At 37.0% G+C, this 21,455-nt stretch overlaps 1 protein-coding gene across 1 annotated transcript; it reads left to right on the top strand.

The window, feature by feature from the left end:
- The first annotated feature begins 16,826 nt into the window (after nucleotides 1–16,826).
- On the top strand, nucleotides 16,827–17,719 carry LOC139105004 (zinc finger CCCH domain-containing protein 10-like). The gene is made up of 2 exons (XM_070660824.1): nucleotides 16,827–16,882; nucleotides 16,972–17,719. The coding sequence occupies exons 1-2, from the start codon at nucleotides 16,861–16,863 to the stop codon at nucleotides 17,442–17,444; spliced, it is 495 nt and encodes a 164-aa protein (XP_070516925.1). The 5' UTR covers nucleotides 16,827–16,860; the 3' UTR covers nucleotides 17,445–17,719.
- The last annotated feature ends 3,736 nt before the right edge of the window (nucleotides 17,720–21,455 follow it).

The raw sequence follows: 21,455 nt of genomic DNA, 5'->3' as shown, positions 1-21,455 counted from the left end.
CCTTCCTCCTTTATCTAAAACCTCCTTTTCTTCCATCCACATTACTATCTTCTCCAGTATCTTCTCCAAGTCCCCATTTACATATACTCCTGCAATTTTCCACCATCTTTTTCCACTCCTTATTTTTAGTCCCAATACTTCTTCTTTCTTGTCCTTTCCTAAAATTATTTTCCCTTCTAATTCCTTTCTCCATCCCATCACTATGCCCCCTATTGCCCTTCCTTTTTTATTAATCTTCTCTGCTCCTTTTACTTCCCATTCATATCCTTTTGGCACACGCATTTTCAGCTTACTCCAACCTCTTGATTGTATCCATGTCTCACACAAAAAAATTACATCCCATTCCTCCAATCTTTTCCAGAACTCCTCATCCTTATTTTCTAACCCCGCCACATTCCAGAATCCCACCTTCATTATCTTTTTTTCTTCCATTATATTTTTATCTTTTTTTCTTCCTTTTCTTCCTTCTTCCTTCTCATAATTTAATCTCTTTTTTCCTTCTTTTTTTATCTCTTTTTCTTCTCTTCCTCCGCCCTTCTTTAAAAACTCACATTTATTTTTTCTACTGTCACTCTCTTCCTCTTCCCTCCTTCTGTTTCAAACGTTTTCGCACCATCCCATTTTCTCAACTCTTCCTTCATATCATCCCATAACCACATTTCCTTGTTTATCCATATTTTTTTATATCCTATCTTTATTTGTTTTCCCTCTCTTTTCAATTTATCCGCTTCTTTCTTAATTAACCATTCCACTTTTCTCTCATACTCCGTTAAGTCGTCTTCTATCCACTCCGTCCTATCCTTTAGTTTTCCCTTACCTCTCAATATTTCCAACTTTTCTTAAAAACTCTCCAATTTTACCCATGCCATCCCGAAACCTCCGCTGTTCACCCCTCCTATTTTATTAACATCTTTTATCTTTGCCTTCACTCCTATTACCCCAAAAATTTCTTCCACTTGTTCTTTCAGTACCTTTTTATCTTCTCCTTTTATTTTTATCCCTCTTATTATCAGATTGTTTTTCCTCCATTCCTTTTTCTCCCTCTCTTTTCCCATCTCCAGCATTCTTGTTTCTCCAGCTTTCTTCTAAACTTAGAACTCTTCCACACATTTCCTTTGATATTTCCGTTTTCCCTCCCTCATATGTTTTTTCCTTGATTTTTTTTCCATTTCGTCTGTTAGATATAGCGTTTCTTTAGTCTTTATTAATATATGTAGTCGATTCTTTAGTCTTTACTAATATATGTAGTAAGTACAGCGCCCTTCTATATAAGATAAAACCCATCCCCCCTGTCCCCCCAGCGATACGGACGAACGGCTCAGTTACGATTCAAAACGAGCAGTCAGTCTATCATTAGCCTCCGAGCGAATAACTGTATCTGTACGAATTGAAATAAAAGAGCATACACAATATCGTCTGTTTTCTTTTCCAATCCTATTTTCTTTTTTTTCCATATTTCCTTTAAGTCTTCTATTTCCTTTTTTATTTGCACTTTTATTTCTCTGACCTCCTACATTTGTGCTTGAGTCCTAGCGAAGCCGCTTCTCATTTCCTTTATCACCTCCTCAAAACTTTCCCTGCTTATTCCTTCTTTCCCCCCTTCCCCTCTTTTTCCTCCTCTTCCATCGTTTTCACCGGTGATCTATAAACTTTCACACTTTTCCTAAATTCTTCCAAACCCTCTATTTCGCATTTTTCCTCCTGCCTTTCTTTCCTCTTCGCCCCTTGCTTCCATGCTTCCTTAATTGGCAAGCTGTTGGACCTTTCCCTTCTTAACATTTCTACCTTTGCTGGTTTACCCATTTTCTTCTTTATTTTCTCTTCTCCCTTTTCCCCTTTTCTTTCCTCACTTCCACTCTCCACACTTTCCTTTTCCTGGCCACTCATTTTAAAAATCTGCTCTATCTCTTTTCCCTTTGTCTTTGTTACCTCTTACTCTCTCCTTCACCCCCTTGCTTTCCTCCTTTCCTTTGTCTTACACACGGTTTTTTCCCCGTCACCGCCAATCTAACCTCCAAAAAACTCCGCCTTATACTTTCCCAGATTTCTCCCTGTATTTTCACCTTCACCCTTTCCCTTCAATTGCCCTCCCTAAAAACCTTCCTTTCTATCACTACAAAACCACCCTTTGCTTTTAAACACTTTTTTATTCCCAAAAACCTTTTACTCTGCACTCACACGCTCATACATGCATCCACTCGCTACGCTATCAAAAACGAAAGTCTGATCTTGACTAAATAAATAACAATGAATATGGAAAGGAATACTCCGTGCTGAAACACGATAAAATCAGAGAACATTTTCCTCTAACGTCTATCTGGATGTCAAAAATGTATTAAAAAATGATAACGTAGCTGTCATGCAAACAGTAAGTAAATTTAAGTAGTTTCTTTAAGAATAATTATCAAAAAATCTAATGTTACTAATAAATACATACAGTAATAAAATAATAAATCAAATAAATAATTAATATTTTCTATATCAACTAGGTAAACAAAATAATACAAACGCGGAAAAAACAAAAAAGACTTTATTATAAGAGCTCTAAACGCAACATTTGACGACAAGTTAACTTTTTTATGTTCATGGACGAGACAAAAAAATAATTTTAAGATTGGAAATGCCCGTGTATGTTACCCTGATATTACGATTCCTTATGGACCAGTTGTTCTAACTTTCTAACAAATTTATTTATTGAGTAATCATATGTTTATCTTTATCTTTTTTCCTAATTCGATAAACATAGACATATGATTACCTGATAAGTAAATCTGCCAGGAAGTTAGAACTGTACCTTAAAAACAGGGAGAGAGGTTATGTTGTCACAGCATAACGCTGTACGCCGCAAGAATAAATTATTATTTTTATTTCCAAATTTATTAAAAGACAAAAACTTACTTCTGTATTTATATCCACAAACTCTTTCCAAAGTTCTTTTCAATTATAGAAAACTGAACAATATACACTAAACACGTGTATTTCACTTCTGATGTTATACAACTGTAATAACACTAAAAGTGTATCTAACCCAGTGATGGGAATTTTAGCTCCGAGCAACATCGATGTTGCTGGAGTGGGGAACCACGCACACACGCCAGCGTCCTGTCGGTGAGCGCGCTTCGTTCGGCCTCGCTCGGCTTCGCTCGGCTTTCAGAAGAGGACAGATATATATATGTTCCGTCTTCGTCGCACCGAGGCAGCTACGATTCGTAGGCGACGAGTCGTAGCCTTCGAGTTACGGTGACTAAGACGAGTCCTCGCATCGTGCGAGCCGCGTGAATCGCGGGCACCAAGATGCATGTTTTTTTACAGGCTGTATGTTAGAATATGATGTGGTCTTCCGCACTACCCAGGAGGTGCCACTTACAGTGCGTTAGGTTTTTTAATGTGGACCTTCGCCAGTAGCCATATCATACCACATTTCTGAATTGTCCAACACGCAAAGTGTCCGACAAACTTAATATTAAATTGTTAATAAACTGTCTAACACGTAAAGTGTCCGACAGAATGCGTAACTATATGTAGGAAGGATAATTTTTTACGGGAGTAAATGAAAAAGAAGAGCGGCAATATTATTTAAATTTTTATTTAATTAATTGAAAAAAAATTGGTAAATTTTTTGGCCGCCCCGGCCTCGCATGCCGCCCCGGCCTCGCATGCCGCCTCGGTCTCGCATGCCGCCCCGGCCTCGCATGCCGCCCCGGCCTCTCCAAAAACTCCCTCGCGACCGTCCGGCCGCGTAACCTCTTTTTCGTTTTTCTAAAATGTATAAATAAAAAAATAAGTATATACTAAATATAAATAATAAATATGAATTTAAATATCGTTATTACTTTGCTGCGTCTGCTGCGGCTGCGGCTGCTGCTTCCTGCTGCTGCGGCTGCGGCTGCGGATGCGGCTGCGGCTGCGGATGCGGATGCGGCTGCGGCTGCGGCTGCGGCTGCGGCTGCGGCTGCGGCTGTTGTTGCAGTTCTTCCTGCAACTGCTGACGTGTTTCTAAAAGTGCGGTAATTTGATGTTCTACCTCCACGAGCCGCTCTAACGCACTATTTTCTAAAAAATGAAAAAAGTATTAATTTTACAATATATGAATTACAAAAAAAATAACAATTATGTATATTACTTACGAGGATTTTCGCTCATCTTTAGACGATTTCGCTCGCTTTTAGACGTCTACTGCTCGTTTATAACTTTGTAAGTGATTATATATGTTACGTCAGGAAGATTAATTTTGTTTAATTAATTAATTGGAAGGAATTCCTCGGGATGGAGTTGCCGGTAGGGTAAGAAAGTGACGTACCACCGAATTTATGTGAGATTCGAAATTCGAATCTACACGTTTTTACGCGCAGATTATTATTCGGATTTCAATTGAGCGCGTAAGTGGTTCTTTTTAGAGAAAGGAAATGAATCCTTATTCTCTGGGATAGAACCGGGCGTGATGGATCGCTTAGACAGGATAGTTTAGGGTAATAATTAAATAATTAACCCACGATTTTAATAACACTAAATTAACAATTTAATTAAAAACAAATGACTCTAATTACAAAAATCGAAAATAATCCATAGATGACAAATAAACAATTCAGAAAACTCATACAGCTCGTTTAAAATATAAAAATAAAGTAAAAGTTTTTACTGAACAAATCAAATAATAAGAAAACGGTAATAGACGAATGAATAGATATAATTTTAACATGGCGGTGTTGAGTATTTTACAATATTTACATGAGTGTAAGGGTGTGCGTGTGGATGTGTGTAATTATTAATCTAGAGTGACCTCCTCGATTTCCACCACCCTCGCCGTGGATCTCGGGAAAACAAGGTCAATTAATCGCATCGGAGCCAGGAAAGGAAATTCCACCCCAGGATAATAAATGAAAAAATGAGAATCAGGATCAGACCGAGCTGCCTGAATCCTGATCTGCTCTGGCTCAAAGTGGTCAGGGCCGATGGAGAAGGCCTTTTCCGGGACAGGATCTGTCCACGGAGTACAGGCCCTGCGGAGGAGCTCCAGGAGAGAATCTATAACCTCTCTCGGTTCTGGATGCTCCTCGAGGATCTCTATACTCGGGACTGGAGATGGAGGTTGATCGGGGAAGTCTACTCCTGGGAGAGAGATTGAGTCATCTTCACCCAGAGAGTCGGCTTCCTCAGGTTCGAAGGGAAAAGGAGGTGGTGAAAGAGGAGAGGAGCAGGCTCTTGGCTCATCTCCGGGAAACCGTGGCTCGGAGACGAGGGACGAATTCGGAGTATAAGAAGGAGTCGTGGGGCGGAATAATTCCGATCCAGGCTCCGTGGACTGAGACGAAAGATTCCGGTCGTCGGAAGGATTTGTAACAGACTCCTCTTCTTCCGGGAAATAGCCGAATAACGGTTCCGGATCGCCGCGGATAGGAGATGGTGGCGGTGGGCCTGGACGAGGAGACCAAGGTCTCTCCTCGTGGCGCGCGGGAGACACGAAAACCTCTTCACTCGGTGCCGCCGCGAGAAGGTATTGTATGAAGAAGCGGCGGACCAGCTCCCTCAGATTTTTGATCTGCTTATTCCGCCGCGCCCGACTCTTCTTCAACGTTTTCTTATTGAGAGATTCCACTAAAATTATTAATTGATTTTAATTAAATCTGAATTGAATTTTTGGAATGTTTAATAACAATGGAGGGAAGGAGATTCGTCACCGACGAATTCCAAAGGTCTCGATCCGCCCATGAAAGATTCCGCATAATCTATCTTTGGGGAGAACCGCTTGCCGATTCTTTAGCCGAGAACAGTCGCCAAAGTTCCAGCAATATTTCGCGGCGTTAACCACAGTAAATCGCTAGTTTTTCGACAGCATGTCTCAGCCGGTGTTCGGGAGCAGATATTCTCACACATTTAACAGATCACAGGAACAATCAGAACAAAATCAAAACCGCGGAGCCTCGACTCGGACATTTCTTTCTCTCAGACAACACTTGAAAACAATTAATTAAGATAAATACATTTAGTGGAATCGTGTTTTTCGCCCAGATACATATTAAATCGTTGGAACTTACTTTTAGGAGATCTTCAAACTGCTTCTTCGGATTGGCTTGCACACTCAAGACACTCACGTGAGGTTTAAGTAAACTTATTTGGTTGTAGCTGAGATGCAAGAGAGCGTGCTCAGCCTGAGCACAAGATTTTATAAGCTCGGAAAAGGGGAGGACTCTTCCCGAATTTTCATTTTTCTGAGATTCTAATCTCTCATTTGCAGAGCTTATTCCTCCACTTTTCCTATCTCAAAATTATTGGGCACTCGCACTTCATACCTTCTCATTTTTAAGTTTTCGCCCTTAGTTTCTAGATTTTGGTGAGGAGTTCCCGAAATCCATTGGTTTTAAGGAAGTAATGTGCCTACGAAGCACCCCCGCTTCAACGAGTTACCCCTTCCGAGCCTTCCAGAATTTTTCTATCATTTCCATCGAGAGATGGTTAGGTAACTCTTACTTTCCATATGACATATGGTTACCTGGCTTTATTGCCTTTGCCTGCGTCACATACTCCGGTAATTTCGGGTCTCTCGCGCCCTTGGTTTTTCTAAAGCTCGGGATCGGTACGCAATTACAATTTTAAGAAAAAGTTATTTTTCTTTTCCTATGACAGACAGGTTATCAAAGTTGAAATATTTATGAGCTCTTAAATTTTGATTTTTTGTGTTATGTCTAGACAAATTCTTTGTCTGACATCCGTTGGCGCCTGTTCGCAATTTGTTGCATGTTTTTTTATGCTTTCACGCAACAAATTGTCCCGGAATATGTGAACGTCTATTGAATTTATTTTCTGAAAGACTCTGAAATTCCTTTTTTTTATATTACAATGGACTACGGTCTACCTTCCCCTTAACTAAAATTTTAATATACGTCGAAAAAAAGAGACGCGGAGTCGGAGACGTAACATATACAATACATTTGTTTTGCCCTAAGCTACGAGCGCTTCGTAACCGCGAGCAGAAACAATAAATAAAATATTATTATATATACTGAAAGTACTTCTACAGTTAAATTAGTATATATTGACAGTTTATTTGCTCAATTGTAATAGCTTTTGTGAGAAATAATTATTACAGAAAGCTGCAACAGATTGTAAGTCTTTTCAATTTATTTTTTATTTTTTCGTATCTAATATTTATAATATATAAAACATTAAAATGTGCGATTTATTGAAAAAGAAAGCTAAGCGAAGCTTTGTTGAAGCTTGGCTTTCTGATGATCGCTATAAATCTTGGATACGAAAAGTTCCTTCAGATGATAGTTTATATCATTGTATTATTTGTAAAAAAGATTTTTCGTACAATACATGTGTATCACGACATGCGGATTCTGCGTGTCATAATGAGAAAATTAATGAAACCGATTTTGAAACAAATAATGACGCAAACGAGAAAAATATTAGTTACAAGGCACGGCAAACATTCCGACAACAATGGTTAGATATTGAAATATTTAAACCATGGTTGCGCGAAGTATCACATAATAAAAAATTATGTTTTTGTACATTTTGTGAAATATATATGGTGGCTAAATTATCAAATATTTATCGTCATGCAGAATCCGAAGTACATATTATTAACAATGAAAATAGAAAAAAAAAAGATATAAATGATATGTGTGACAAAAATATGAACGTGGAATCACTTGTGCCGTTTGATGATGAAAAGAAGGCAGCAGAAATTCGATATGCTGCATTTATTGCTGAAAAAAATATTTCATTCGAAACGGCACAAGATATTCTAACATTGTTTAAAGAAATAGGAAAGGATTCTAAAATAATAAAAGGCATGACAATGAATCGAAAAAAATGTAAAGGAATTATTTCCAACGTTTTATGTCCGATAGAAACAAATCGTGTAGTTGACATATTACAAAATAATAAATTTTCAATTTTTGTAGATGAAACATCAGACATTTCGAATCAGAAATGGATGACGTTTCTTGTGCGGTATGTTGATCCTGAAACGTTAGATAGTCGTTCACAATTAGTAAAATTAATAAATATTGACGCAAAAAATAGCAGCGCGGAAAAATTATTTGATGCATTTTTAAATGAAATGTGGAAATTGCAAATTCCATTTCAAAATATAATTGCTATGTCATGCGACAATGCACATGTTATGGTGGGCAAATATTCATCTTTTAAAACAAAACTTCAAAAGTTTTGTCATAAATTATTAACATTTTCATGCCCGTGCCATTCCGCAGCTTTAATTGCACATAATGCATGTAGTAAAATTCCAGAACATTGCAAAGAATTTGTTAAAAAAGTAGCAACTTTTATCAACAGTAATCCGAAACGTTCGGCTATTTTTGAAGAATTTGCTATAAGTTTTCAGGAAACAAACCGCAAAATTTTAAAGTTGTCAGATACACGATGGCTTTCTCGGTATTCAAGTATTGAACGACTTCTTGAGTACTGGAATACTCTATTTCTGTTTTTAACTGAAATAGTAGTAAATAGAAAAACAAAATCTGGAGAATATATACTTTCTATAATGCAAAAACCTGATACAAAAGCTTACCTATTATTTTTAAAACATATTTTATATCATTTTAATTCTTTCAATCTCTTTTTCCAAAGCCTAGAAACAAGAATCCAAGTATTAAACAGAAAATCTTTAGAATTTTTATGTGGCATTTGTAGAAATTTCTTAAAACCTGAGCTATTAAGCAGTTTAAAAGAAATTGATATGCCAGAGTTTGATAAAACAGAAAATCAAATTTCAATAAATGAAATATATTTAGGAGAAGAATGTCAAATATATCTAAATAATTTAATTACGGAAGGACATGCAGACGTTGTTGCAAACATTCGACGAGATTGTTTGCAATTTTACGTAACAGCTGCACAAGACATTTGTAAAAGGCTACCAATACGTGATGCCTTTTTATCAAAATTAAAAGTTTTTGAATTTAATACGGCTTTACGCGATAGTAATAGAGAAAGTTCATTTTGTGATGTCTCTTATATCGTGAGCACCTTTGGAGGCTTTGATGAAAAAGATTTGAAGAAAGAGTGGTTTGCATTATACAAAGATTTTTCAGAATCAGATAAAGATTTGTTAGCAATATTAGAGTTTGATGAATTGTGGAAAAAAATTTTAAAAAGTCATCGATATCCTAATTTAAAGTCTGTCTTGAATGCTGTTAGATCATTGCCAAATTCAAATGCCGATTCCGAAAGAATCTTTTTTTTTTTACCAGATATAAAAACTAAAAAACGAAACAAACTTGCACTTGCAAACGTAAATGCTTTATGCGTGTTTAAGTCAGCATTAAAAGCGAGAAAGGAAACCGCTCTAAATATTAACATCAATGAAGAGCATTTATCTTTAATGTCAACAGACAAATTATATTCTACATGTCATAAAAAACAAGAAAGTCATCTAACATTATATACTGCAGATGATTGTGACATGGCTGGTCCTTCCTCGTCTACAATGCTATAAATAATTTATTTATGAAAAAAAGAAGTTTAATAATTATCAATTCAATATTAAGTTTGTCGGACACTTTGCGTGTTGGACAGTTTATTTATTATTAATTCAATATTAAGTTTGTCGGACACTTTGCGTGTTGGACAGTTTATTTATTATTAATTTAAAATTAAATTTGTCGGACACTTTGCGTGTTGGACAGTTTATTTATTATCAATTTAAAATTAAATTTGTCGGACACTTTGCGTGTTGGACAGTTTTTTTTTTATCAATTCAATATTAAGTTTGTCGGACACTTTGCATGTTGGACAGTTTATTTATTAACAATTTAATATTAAGTTTGTCGGACACTTTGCGTGTTGGACAATTCAGAAATGTGGTATGATATGGCTACTGGCGAAGGTCCACGTTAAAAAACCTAACGCACTGTAAGTGGCACCTCCTGGGTAGTGCGGAAGATCACATTATATTCTAACATACAGCCTGTAAAAAAACATGCATCTTGGTGCCCGCGATTCACGCGGCTCGCACGATGCGAGCACTCGTCTTAGTCACCGTAACCGTAGGCTACGAATCGTAGCTGCTTCGGTGCGACGAAGACGGAACATATATATATCTGTCCTCTTCTGAAAGCCGAGCGAAGCGCGCTCACCGACAGGACGCTGGCGTGTGTGCGTGGTTCCCCACTCCAGCAACATCGATGTTGCTCGGAGCTAAAATTCCCATCACTGATCTAACCTATTCGCTACACACAAGACGTGATTGGTCTAGAGACTTTCTCGGGACCAATAATATCGTGCGCTTAGTGTGAGGTATGGAAAGCGCTTCATGTGCCATGGGTTTCAAAGAACAGAAAGTGCTTCGTGTGCCACGGATTTAACAAAACACGAGGTACCGCCTCCGCTCCCCCCAGGCCCACAACATAAACACAGTGTACTGGTCAAGTGGCAACGTCTTTATTCCGGTGTGTGCTTGTCGATACAAGTTAACGCTTTATCAGGATGGCTGAGTAAGTTATGATTTAATTTCTTGTTGAACAATGCGTATTAATTAATGGGTAAAGCAACGTCCGTTTAACAATATCAGATTAAGATAAGTTTTATTAATGTGCATAATAGCGAGCCGTAACCAAACGCAAGTGTTGATATAGTATATACGCGAATGAGTTACAAACGGAAAATTAACAAAACATTAATATAGAAATACTTGTTTTGATATAAGACAAATGACAGTTTTTTGCGAACAAACGTTTTAACATGACAATAATCCATTTTTACATTTTCAGAACAAGGGAAACACAAAGAAGTGAAGAAAGAAATATAGACGAAAGACAGAGAATAGAAAGAGAGAAAGAAAGAAGAGATAGAGAGAAAGAAAGAAGAGAAAGAGAAAACGAAAGAAGAGGAAGAGAGAAAGAAAAGAAAAGAGAAGAAGAAATAAGAAAAAGAAAGAGAGAAGAAAGACAGAGTAGAGAAGAGATTGAAGCAAGAAAAAAAGGAAGAGAGAGCGAGGAAAGGAAAAAGTACTTTTTATAACAGTAAAATTAATTGTATTTTCTTTATATATTATATTAATTATAATAAATTGTAGATTACAGTAAACGGCGCGATCTGTGTCAATTGAAAAAGATAGAGACGATAGTCCCATAAGTTTAAACAGCTTTAGCAGTAGCAGCAGTAGTAAGCAAGAGAACAAAAGAAAAAGAGGGCAAAGGGGAGGCCGAAAACAAGAGGAAAAAAATAAAATGTATGTATAACTTTTCTTCTAATAAGTTTAACAAAAAAAATTTTTTTTCCTAATTTTTATTTATATTTATCTTCTTTTTTTATTACAGTCATCACAAAATAGCTTTGGCGAGAAGAGGAAGAGGAGGAAAGGGAGAATGGCGAGGAAGGGGTCAGAGAGGAAGAGGACAGAGAGGAAGAGGAGGACAGAGAGGAAGAGGAAGATATAATTCTTATAATAATAACTGGGGACTTACGGGGTGGGATAACTTTGGACAGAGGGGAAGGGGTGGAAGAGGCCAGGGTTCAAGTTTTTTCTTCTATAATTTTAATTAATTGTTTTTTCTATACTTTTTTGTTTGTTTTTTATACATTTTTGTTTGTATACATTTAAATATATACATTTAAAAAACAAACAAAATGTATGTATACATTTTGTTTGTATACATTTTGTTATGTATACATTTAAATACTTTAATTTTTTATTTTTTAAACACAATAATTTTTTTTTTTTTATTTATTTTGATATACAGGGTGTATCATTATATGTGTAAAACAGAGTAGAAATAGATGGGTCTTGAGGAAATAAATAAGAAAGTCTTTTGACGTTTCCTATTTATTTCCTCAAGACCCATCTATTTCTACTCTGTTTTACACATATACGAATTTACGTGAGATTCGAGATTCGAATCCACGCAATTTTACGCGCAGATTAATAATATTAAAATTTCGGATTCAGATTGAGCGCGTAAGCGGTTCCTTTTTAGAGAAAGGAAATGAATCCTTATTCTCTGGGATAGAACCAGACGTGTTTTGTTCGCTTTTGAAGGATATTTTAGGGTAGTTATGAAATAATTAACTCATAATTTCAATAACGCAAAAAATTAACAATTTTAATACTAAACATAATGATTTAAATTACAAATAAAAATTGATCGATAAACGGCAGAACGATTTAGAAAATTTAGCTGGATCGTTTAAAATATAAAAATAAAGTTAATGTCTTGGCAGTAAAAATCAGTATGAGAAAGGTTGTAGTCGGATTGTTTAAATTTCCAAAAACACTTCACAAAATTTTAGTAAAAAATATAGTTTATTAATTGAACAAAAGAATGTACAAAAAAACGTATAATGGAGATGAAAGTAAAGATTAATTCAAGAATAAAGGCTTGCTGGGTTTGCGACACACAAACTAGCCTTGCAAACGTAATGCACATACGAAACAGAAAAGTTATATCGCAGCTGATTATTTCCTAAGTAGCACGATCTATCCGCATTGGAATACAGAAAACAACTAACTAAGAGAACACAGAGGCTCGCAATGCCTGGTTATCCTTGCTTTGTTCATAAGGACGGGCGCATCAAGTTACGGAATGGCCCGAATTCTTTGAAAAGTAATGTTTATCAGACGGTCTACGTGACCGGATATTTAGTTATAGATTTCTCGGCGCCAGTAAGCAATAAAATTAAGGGGATCCTAAAGCTCCCTGTTTTACCACCTACTACGAGAATTGACTAATCTTTGAATCAGTTTTACGGAATTAAAAATCGCTTTAAACGAATAATGTACATACTTCAATGTGTTGGAGACTGGTCAGATTAAGACCAAAAATAAAAAAAAAATTTTCGTATTATATTCACCTGCACAACATTCGTTTAGTATACAGGTTATGTTGTTAAAATGCAAAATCAGACACCAGTCTCCAATGCAGTCAACATCGAGAAAGACGATAACACTGTTTATATTACGATTAAAAGCTTACAAAAAAAGATTAGTCTTTTCTACGATTTAGATTTCCGTGCATGTGTCAGCATGTGCCATAATGATATTTTATGGTAAAGATGTAAAGAATTATGTCTAAGATTAATTGACACATGTTCTGACAGATGGCACGGACGAACAACATTAAAAAACTGTCAAATTATTTTTTGCGTGTAAAGAGCAATTATATTTTACACAAATACACCGTTATTACTTAGCGAAGGAAAACGATGTATTAGTGTAAAATATAATTGCTCTCACACGCAAAAAATTAAAAAAAAATAAAATTAAAAATGTACCCGACAGGATTCGATCCAGCAATCTTAGCGAGATTACCGATCCCGCGTCTAGTCGCTGCGCCACACCGATCTTTTTGTTAACCTACTTACGTTACGGGTACTTATGTCGCAATACAGTATCAACCGACAAGAGGAACAGAAGGAAGAAGAGACGAATTGACGGATGGCTGGATGTAACATCGTTGGAAAAAATGTATTTTTAAGTTCATTTTCAATTATAGTTGCGGGCGGGTATGGGATCGTCACCGGCGGGTACGGGATCGTCGCCGACGAGTACGTCGTCTTCGTGGGCGATGATCCCGTACCCACCGACAACTATGAAAGAGAATTAATTAAAAATACATTTTTTCAACGATGTTACAACCATCCATCCGTCAAATCGTCTCTTCTTCCTTCTGTTCCTCTTGTCGGTTCATACTATATTGAGACATAAGTACCCGTAACGTAAGTAGGTTAACAAAAAGATCGGTGTGGCGCAGCGACAAGACGCGAGATCGGTAATCTGGTTCCTCTAAGATCGCTGGATCAAATCCCTTTGGATACATTTTAAACTTTTTATTTTTTTTTATTTTTTTTTTTTTGCAGAGAGCAATTATATTTTACACTAATACATCGTTTTCCTTCGCTAAGTAATAACGGTGTATTTGTGTAAAATATAATTGCTCTTTGCACACGGCGAAACAATTTTATACACAATTGAGGAAATTATATTTCTATATATATCTGTTATGTCAAGTTTTATGTTGGCCGTTATATATATAAATTAATGATAAATATCGCACACGAAACGAAAGCGCGGTTCGCGACAAAGTAAAAGCGCAGAAAAAGATAGATAGTGACAACCGTTGCTATGGTCCTTCACAAACGTAACGCTATCGTGCAACGTTTAGTGTACGGACTCCGTATATATTTTTTTACGTTAGTTCAACGCGTGTCACAATTTTTCGAGTGTGTGTGTGTGAACTACACGCGTAAAACAAATATATACAAGATGAAGGAAAATCGAAGACCAAAATTATTTGGTTGGCGACTGTCTTGCAGGAAGGGATATAGAAAAAGGTAAGAAAAATATTTAAATTTTTCTATGCAAAATAACAGTTTTTGCAAAAAAAAAAAATTAGTTAAAAATATAATAAAACCAGAATTTACTTACGTATGAATAAATTTTGAAAAGTAACATAATAATGTTCATTTTTTTAAATTAAATATTAAGTAACAAAAAATGTGATACTATTCTTTAATCTTTTATGTCACGTTTTACTTTTATTTCAATAATTATATTTAAATAAATTTGTAAGTTTTAAAAATATTGTTATAACAATTATTGCAAAAACTGTTATATTGCTATGATAAAATATGTAATACACATAACAGCAGAAACATGTACTACACATAACATATATTACAAACAGTAAAAATAAGATAGACTCTTTCCAAATAATAACAGAAAAAAATGTATTTCCTATGACGAAACTGACTGTACAAGTCTGATGCGTCAAGAGTGATGACAGTAAATGTCAGATGCACCAAACCTGAAAGTACTGACAATAAAAATATAAAATGTATCCTCTTGTTACGGAACTGACTGTACAAGTCTGATGCGTCAAAAGTCATGACAGTAAATGTCACATGGACTAAACTTGAGAGTACTGACAATTAAAATATAAAATGTATCCTCTTGTTACGGAACTGACTGTACAAGTCTGATGCGTCAAGAGTAGTAGATGGGTATAGGCCGGTTCTGGACCAATTCGTGTTAGTGTGTCCGTGTGACCTAGGGCGAGGGGTAATGACGTCACGCGGGGAGGGGTGTTTTTCCAGGAATCGCTCCTTTGTCTGCGATTCTCGGAATCGATTGTTTACAAATATAACAATAACATAAAAGTTATGAAATTTGATATTTTAATTACGTAATTTGATATTTTTAAAAAATAAATAAGTGCGTGATCGCGCCGCGGTATTTTCCTGCGGCATCGCGAATTTCAAAGGGTTGGAATTTTTTCAAAAGGGAAAGGGGGTGTCTTATTTTTAGGGGTAAAGGGGTGGGGGTGGGTGTTGGGGGTGATCACGCGAGTCTTAGTCATGGCGTCGGCGGCGGCGAGCGGCGGGGCGGCGGCGGATCGCAAAGGATCGCGCGCCCATCGTTCCGTCTCGCTCGCACCCGTTCGCGCCGCCTATCGTTCCCTCTCGCTCGCTCTCGTTCACGCGTTCGTCACCATCGACTACGACTCGCTCGCACCCGTTCGCGCCGCCTATTGTTTATAAACAATTTAGTACACGCTCATACGATTCGAATGCGGGTGACGCTGCACGTACACCCCCGGCTAATCGCTCCTCCTTATTATCTGGTTTCTCTCTCACTCAGATACGTATGTTGCATACGAACGAGGGCGGACTCACAATTATAATAAAATGAAGGATGGAATAGAAGCGATTAAAAATGATACGTGCCGATTACAAAATTATATATTTATTTTATGAATATGCGTTTAAAATATATTACCCATTTTTCACGCGAGTCTTAGTCAAGGCGTCGGCGGCGAGCGGCGGGCGGCGGATCGCAAAGGATCGCGCGCCCATCGTTGCCTTTCGCTCGCACTTGTTCGCGCCGCCTATCGTTCCCTCTCGTTCTCGTTCACGCGTTTGTCACCATCGACTACGACTCGTAGTTTTCATGCGTAGTATGCCGCTTTGAAATATAATATTAAACAAAAGTTGACACTATGAGGATGCACAACTGTCGGCTCGAGTGTATTTTCCTCTTCTTATTATTCTTACGATAAGAAAAAATTTTAATAGGTTCGCTAATGTCGTGTTTATCAATCGCTCATGTCGTGTTTATCAATCGCTCATGTGGTATTGATTCCTTGCCCAAGACAATCATCGAAGAGCTGTGCGATTCATGTAATCCGTAAATGGGTAAGTATAAAGATAAATAAAATAAAAATATTTTTATTCGTACGAATAGTAGCTGTAAAATTTTAATATTACAGAAGGACAATTTTGCGTAAAGCCAACGTCACCGACGTTTTCATTGCAATCATCATCATCGTCGTCGTTGTCGTCGTCATCGTTGCTCGCATTATATCGATTGTATAAGATAATATCGTTAAAATATAAAATTGTATTTTCTCGTTCAAGTGCCATTCGCGCTCTCGCTCACACCCTTTCACGCTCTCACTCGCATTCTTTAGTTATCGTTTGCAGATGCGTAACATGCTATCGCTAGATTCTTTTCTATATACCCGTGTGGTCAAAAATCTTTTGCGTTTGTATGGGCTTCAAACGTTGTAAAAATCTTTTTGCGTTTTTCTTGGTCAAGTGTCGTTCATGCTTTTCTAGTAATCGTTTCAAGATGCCTTCGTTAGATATGGACGATTCTTTCTACACGCCTATGCGACAAAAATCTTTGGCGTCTGGAATCTTTTGTATCACGTTTCGTTTTCGTTGGCCCGGCGTCTATTTTCTTTGTTTATTGATGAGAACGACGACAACGACGACGACGACGACGACGACGACGATGTGACCATGCCTCACTCTCAGTCTCACATCCGTTGGTGCAGGAGCTCTTTTGAAGAAAGTTTTTGACAGTGAAGAAAGTATTTATAGTACTTATAGTAAAAAATGGCATATTTTGGGGAACCAGGTATGTATTATAATAGAATTTATAATACAATTTAGAAAAATAATTTAATCTGTTATAAAATGATATAATATGTATTTTTATGTTTTTAGCTCAAAAACAACAGCTCTGCCGCGACTTCCAGCGAGGAGCCTGCTCGAACAGTTTTTGCGCGTTTGTGCACCCTTACAGGTATTGTTTCAATTACCAAAATAAGAAGTGCACAAACGCGCAATGCAGATTCCTGCATGTAACGAGTGTGGAGCAGGCTCGTTACGAGGCCACCGGATTGACGTCAGCGAAATTACGCTACGAAGTTGGACGCACCCTGCAGAATTCCATCATCTGCGGGGACTACAAGGCCGGCAGGTGCAACAGGACGGACTGCCAACGTCGGCATATCGGGCACGACGAAAAACTGGAATGCATAGTGTGCTGCGGCGAAATTGTGTTAGACACGTTCGGGGCGTCCAGTTGCGGGCACGTGTATTGCTACACGTGTGCCCTAAAGTGCCAAAGGCCCCCCGCGTCCGTACACTATGCTTACGGTTGTGTGCCCGGTATGCCGATCCGTCGCCAGCTATGAGCAGTTGCATTAGCTTATGTTGTTTTTGCGTATATTGTATTTTTTTTTGCTTATGTTGTTTTACTTATGTTGTTTTGCTTCTGTCGTTTTTGCGTTGATTGTATGTAATGTAATTTTAAAGGTATTTTTAATGTAATTTTTAATGTAATTTTTAATGTAATTTTTAATGTAATTTTATGTATTTTTATGATTATGTTTTTTTTATACTTGTATTATTTTTAATTTAATTTTTAATTTAATTGAATTTTTTATGTTTGTATGATAATTTTTTGGTATTAAATAAGATAGAAAATATTATATTAAAACATATTTTATTTCTTATGTATTTTTAATTATTAAAAACTTACAACTAATAAACTTGTACAATTACTTAAAAATATACAAAAATGAATATATAAAAAAGAATACAAAAATAATAAAAATAAAATATTAAATAAAACTTAACCTAAACTTATAAACTAAAGGTGTATTAAGAAAAATAAAAATGAAAAATGAAAAAATATACAAAAAATGAATATAATATAAAATATAAAAAATGAATATATAAAAAGAATACAAATACAAAAATAATAAAAATAAAATATTAAATAAAACTTAACCTAAACTTATAAACTAAAGGTGTATTAAGAAAAATAAAAATGAAAAATGAAAAAAATATACAAAAATGAAAATAATAAAAATAAAACTTAAACTTAACTTAACCTAAACTTATAAATTAATTTTGGAGTCCTTAGTCAGTGTCTGAAACAAAAAAAGAAATTATTAACAGGGTATAAAATAAAATGTATTTAAATAATTAAAATTTATTTCAAATATACTTACATAGATTGATCTGCACCTTCCACTGTTTGCACACCGTGCAGAGATGTTTGGGCACTTGGCCCTGCATGGCAAATGGTATCACTTTCATGCACGGTGTGCAAAAGGAGTGACCGCAAATTAGGGCCTGGATCCCTTTGAAATGCTGCACCTGACAGAAGTTGCATCTCGGCGTGTTATCCTCTGTAAATTTTTAAAAATATAAATTAAAAAATTAAAAATTAAAAAAAAAAAAAAAAAAAAAAAATTAAATAAAAAAAACTTACTGGGAAATGTTCCATTCTCGCAAGAGAGGCACTCCCACATGCACTCTCCGAGTAAATTCTTTGTGCACGTGTGAGGCCTCTGATCCGGCGGGTACGTTTTGCGTAACAGGTACGCTAGGCGTTTTAGTTCGCAAAACGCCGTTTCCGTCATCGGCCGCACATGATGATGATTAATTTCATCCACCTCATCCTGGTTGAGGTGGACGAATTTGCACGTCGTTCCTGACAGGCACACCGACTTTGTACACCGCCGGACCTCGTGGAACATCTTGCAGTCACTCCTGGCGCAGATCTTCATCAAATAATCTCTGCAACTCATTTTTAAAGTAGGATGTTGCAAAAATTTTTTGTTTTAATTTAAAACAGGTCTTGCCAAAAAAACAAAAGCCAAAAAACAATACAAGCAAAAACGACAACAGCAAAAACGACAACAGCAATAATAAAAACAACATAAGCAATAAAAACAACAGAAGCAATAAAAACAATACTAGCAATTTTAAGATGTGTACTCCTCGACTGGCGAGCGACCGACTGACGAGCGACCGACTGAAAATCACGTGCTGCGTTTCTATCCGCTTCCATATGTGTGTTCGTAAATGCACAATGAATGATGCTTAAAGAAGCGGATATACGAACGGACTTAAGGCCCTTTCGGTGTAATTCATTCAGCCGGCGTATCGATCCACATGATGAAATTTCTTGCAATACCCAGGTGTATGAATAAAGTTGACATATCTACCGGGTCCACATTTTCTGTTTGCCCGACTCTAATTAACGAAACAAGAGCCGCATCGCCAGAGAGAATATCATTGACGGTAATCCACCCCCGCGCTTTTTCCATGATTATTTTAGCGAGTGTGATCTCTTGCTCCGTCCATATCTGGGCTCGCCGAGGCAAGATTCCGTCTAGAACACACGGTATCGCTTGCCACTTTAATTCACAGAATCGTTCGTCCAGTCGGAAACACTCATAAGGTAGTCTACAGGTTTTGCGAGCCCAGTCGCGAAGATGTACCGTAATCGACGTAGCACTAACATCATCGATGATTCCTCTTTGCCACTTTAAACCTTCTCGGATAGCAACAAGGGTTCCCACTGTAACTTTATGTGGTAACAGCATGAGGTTGGCTGCTGCAATCCTCATATGTGCAGTCAATTGTTCAAGCATCTCCAAATGAGCCTTCTCTCCGTTTGTTAACTTTACCCAAAATAGCGTGGGTGATTGTACGCGTATCACGCGTACTTCGTGCGGCCAGCGGGTAAGTTGCCTTATATTGATGTTGGAAATCATCTGAAAAAATATTTTATATTAATCGGAAATTTTTTTTAAAAAAGATATTAAAAATAATATCAGAAAAGATATTAAAAATAATATCAGAAAAGATACTTACATTTTTTTTGTAACTTGTTAATTGGCGACGATCAGTTACCGATGCCTGGTTGCAAGGAACTGATCGCTCGACGGTTGAAGAACTCATCTCGATCCAAATTGTTTTATACTGATAAAAAAATTATCGTTCTCACTCGCGTTTGTAGTAATAATAGAAGTTAGAATTCTTAGTAGCAATTTAATCAGTATCACGTAGCGAAATATCATATCATATTAATTTAATTCGGCGTACTCCTATCTCCTTGTGCAAAATCCCCTAACTTGGCCTTGGTGCAAAAGCTAGCGGTGTATGTTGCGACAAACGAGCAGTCTCGCCTCATCGTTGTAACTGAGCGGAGGTCCGCTCTAATCAATAAATTCTTTTTTGAAGCGTTTCCAAATCAATTTTACTTTACAATTTATCTGAATCCCTTACAAAATCAGAAGTGGGATCGAGACTCCGAATTCCTCAGGTAAAAACGAGGAGAAGTGATTTCGAATATCTCAAAAGGAGATCGAAATAAGTTCAAAGTGAATAAGTTGTGCGCGAAAGCGTGAGTTGGAACTGTGAATTGTATGAGTCAAGGAATCGTTATGAGAGATCCTAGTACATTCACTGTTACGACATTAAAGGATAAGCTGCGTGAGCTAAACCTGGCTACAACAGGCATTAAAAATGAGTTAATCAAGAGGCTTCAAGAAGCGGATCCGTCAGGACAATGGATCATAGATCTTGATTCAACGGAGGTAGATGCGTCGGAAGAAGAGCGAAGTGAAACCTCGAGTCCGAGTGGGGCAGCAGACGACCAGGAAAATCCACCTGGTAGAGAAGAAATGCTCAGAAGGGAAAATGAGTTAGCGAAAAGAGAACGATCTTTGATGGCTCGAGAATTGGATGTTATGCGAAGAGAAAATGAGCAGTTACGCGTTTTGACACAAGTATCGCAAAACGAAAGCTTCAGTGCGTCAACCTACAAGATTAGTTTGACTAGTTTGAAGGAACTGTTACCGGCCTTCAGTGGAAAATACGGAACTTTTCAGAAATGGAAAGAGCAGTTGACGTTGGTAAAGCGAACGTACCAACTGGACGACGGCATGACAAAGCTACTGATAGGAGCAAAACTAGAAGGAGATGCAATCGAGTGGTTCCATTCGGTACCGGAGCACCTTTCTATAACTCTTCAGGACCTGTTAGGACGTATGGAGATAATGTATGATCAGCGGGAAAAGAAGTTGACCCTACGAAGAGAATTCGAAAAAAAAAAATGGAATTATGGCGAAACGTTTGCCGAGTATTATCACAAGAAAGTTATTCTTGCCAATAAGGTTCCGATAAGCGAAGAGGAGATGGTAGATTACATCATTGAGGGGATTCCAGATGACTCCATCAGACGACAGGCAATGATGCTGCGATTCGTGGATAAAGAAGCAATGCTACACGGAATGGAAAACATCTCGCTGCCTACAGAACATAAAACTCAACAAAAAATGGAAAAAGGGGCGACCAAGATAACAGGCAAAATAACGGGTGCATATAAGAAAAGTAGTGGTGAAGTG

This window comes from Cardiocondyla obscurior, linkage group LG08 (genome assembly GCF_019399895.1).
Source record: "Cardiocondyla obscurior isolate alpha-2009 linkage group LG08, Cobs3.1, whole genome shotgun sequence".
NCBI lineage: Eukaryota > Metazoa > Arthropoda > Insecta > Hymenoptera > Formicidae > Cardiocondyla > Cardiocondyla obscurior.
The sequence above is the reverse complement of the archived record's forward strand: the minus strand, read 5'-3'. Positions and strand labels throughout refer to the sequence as shown.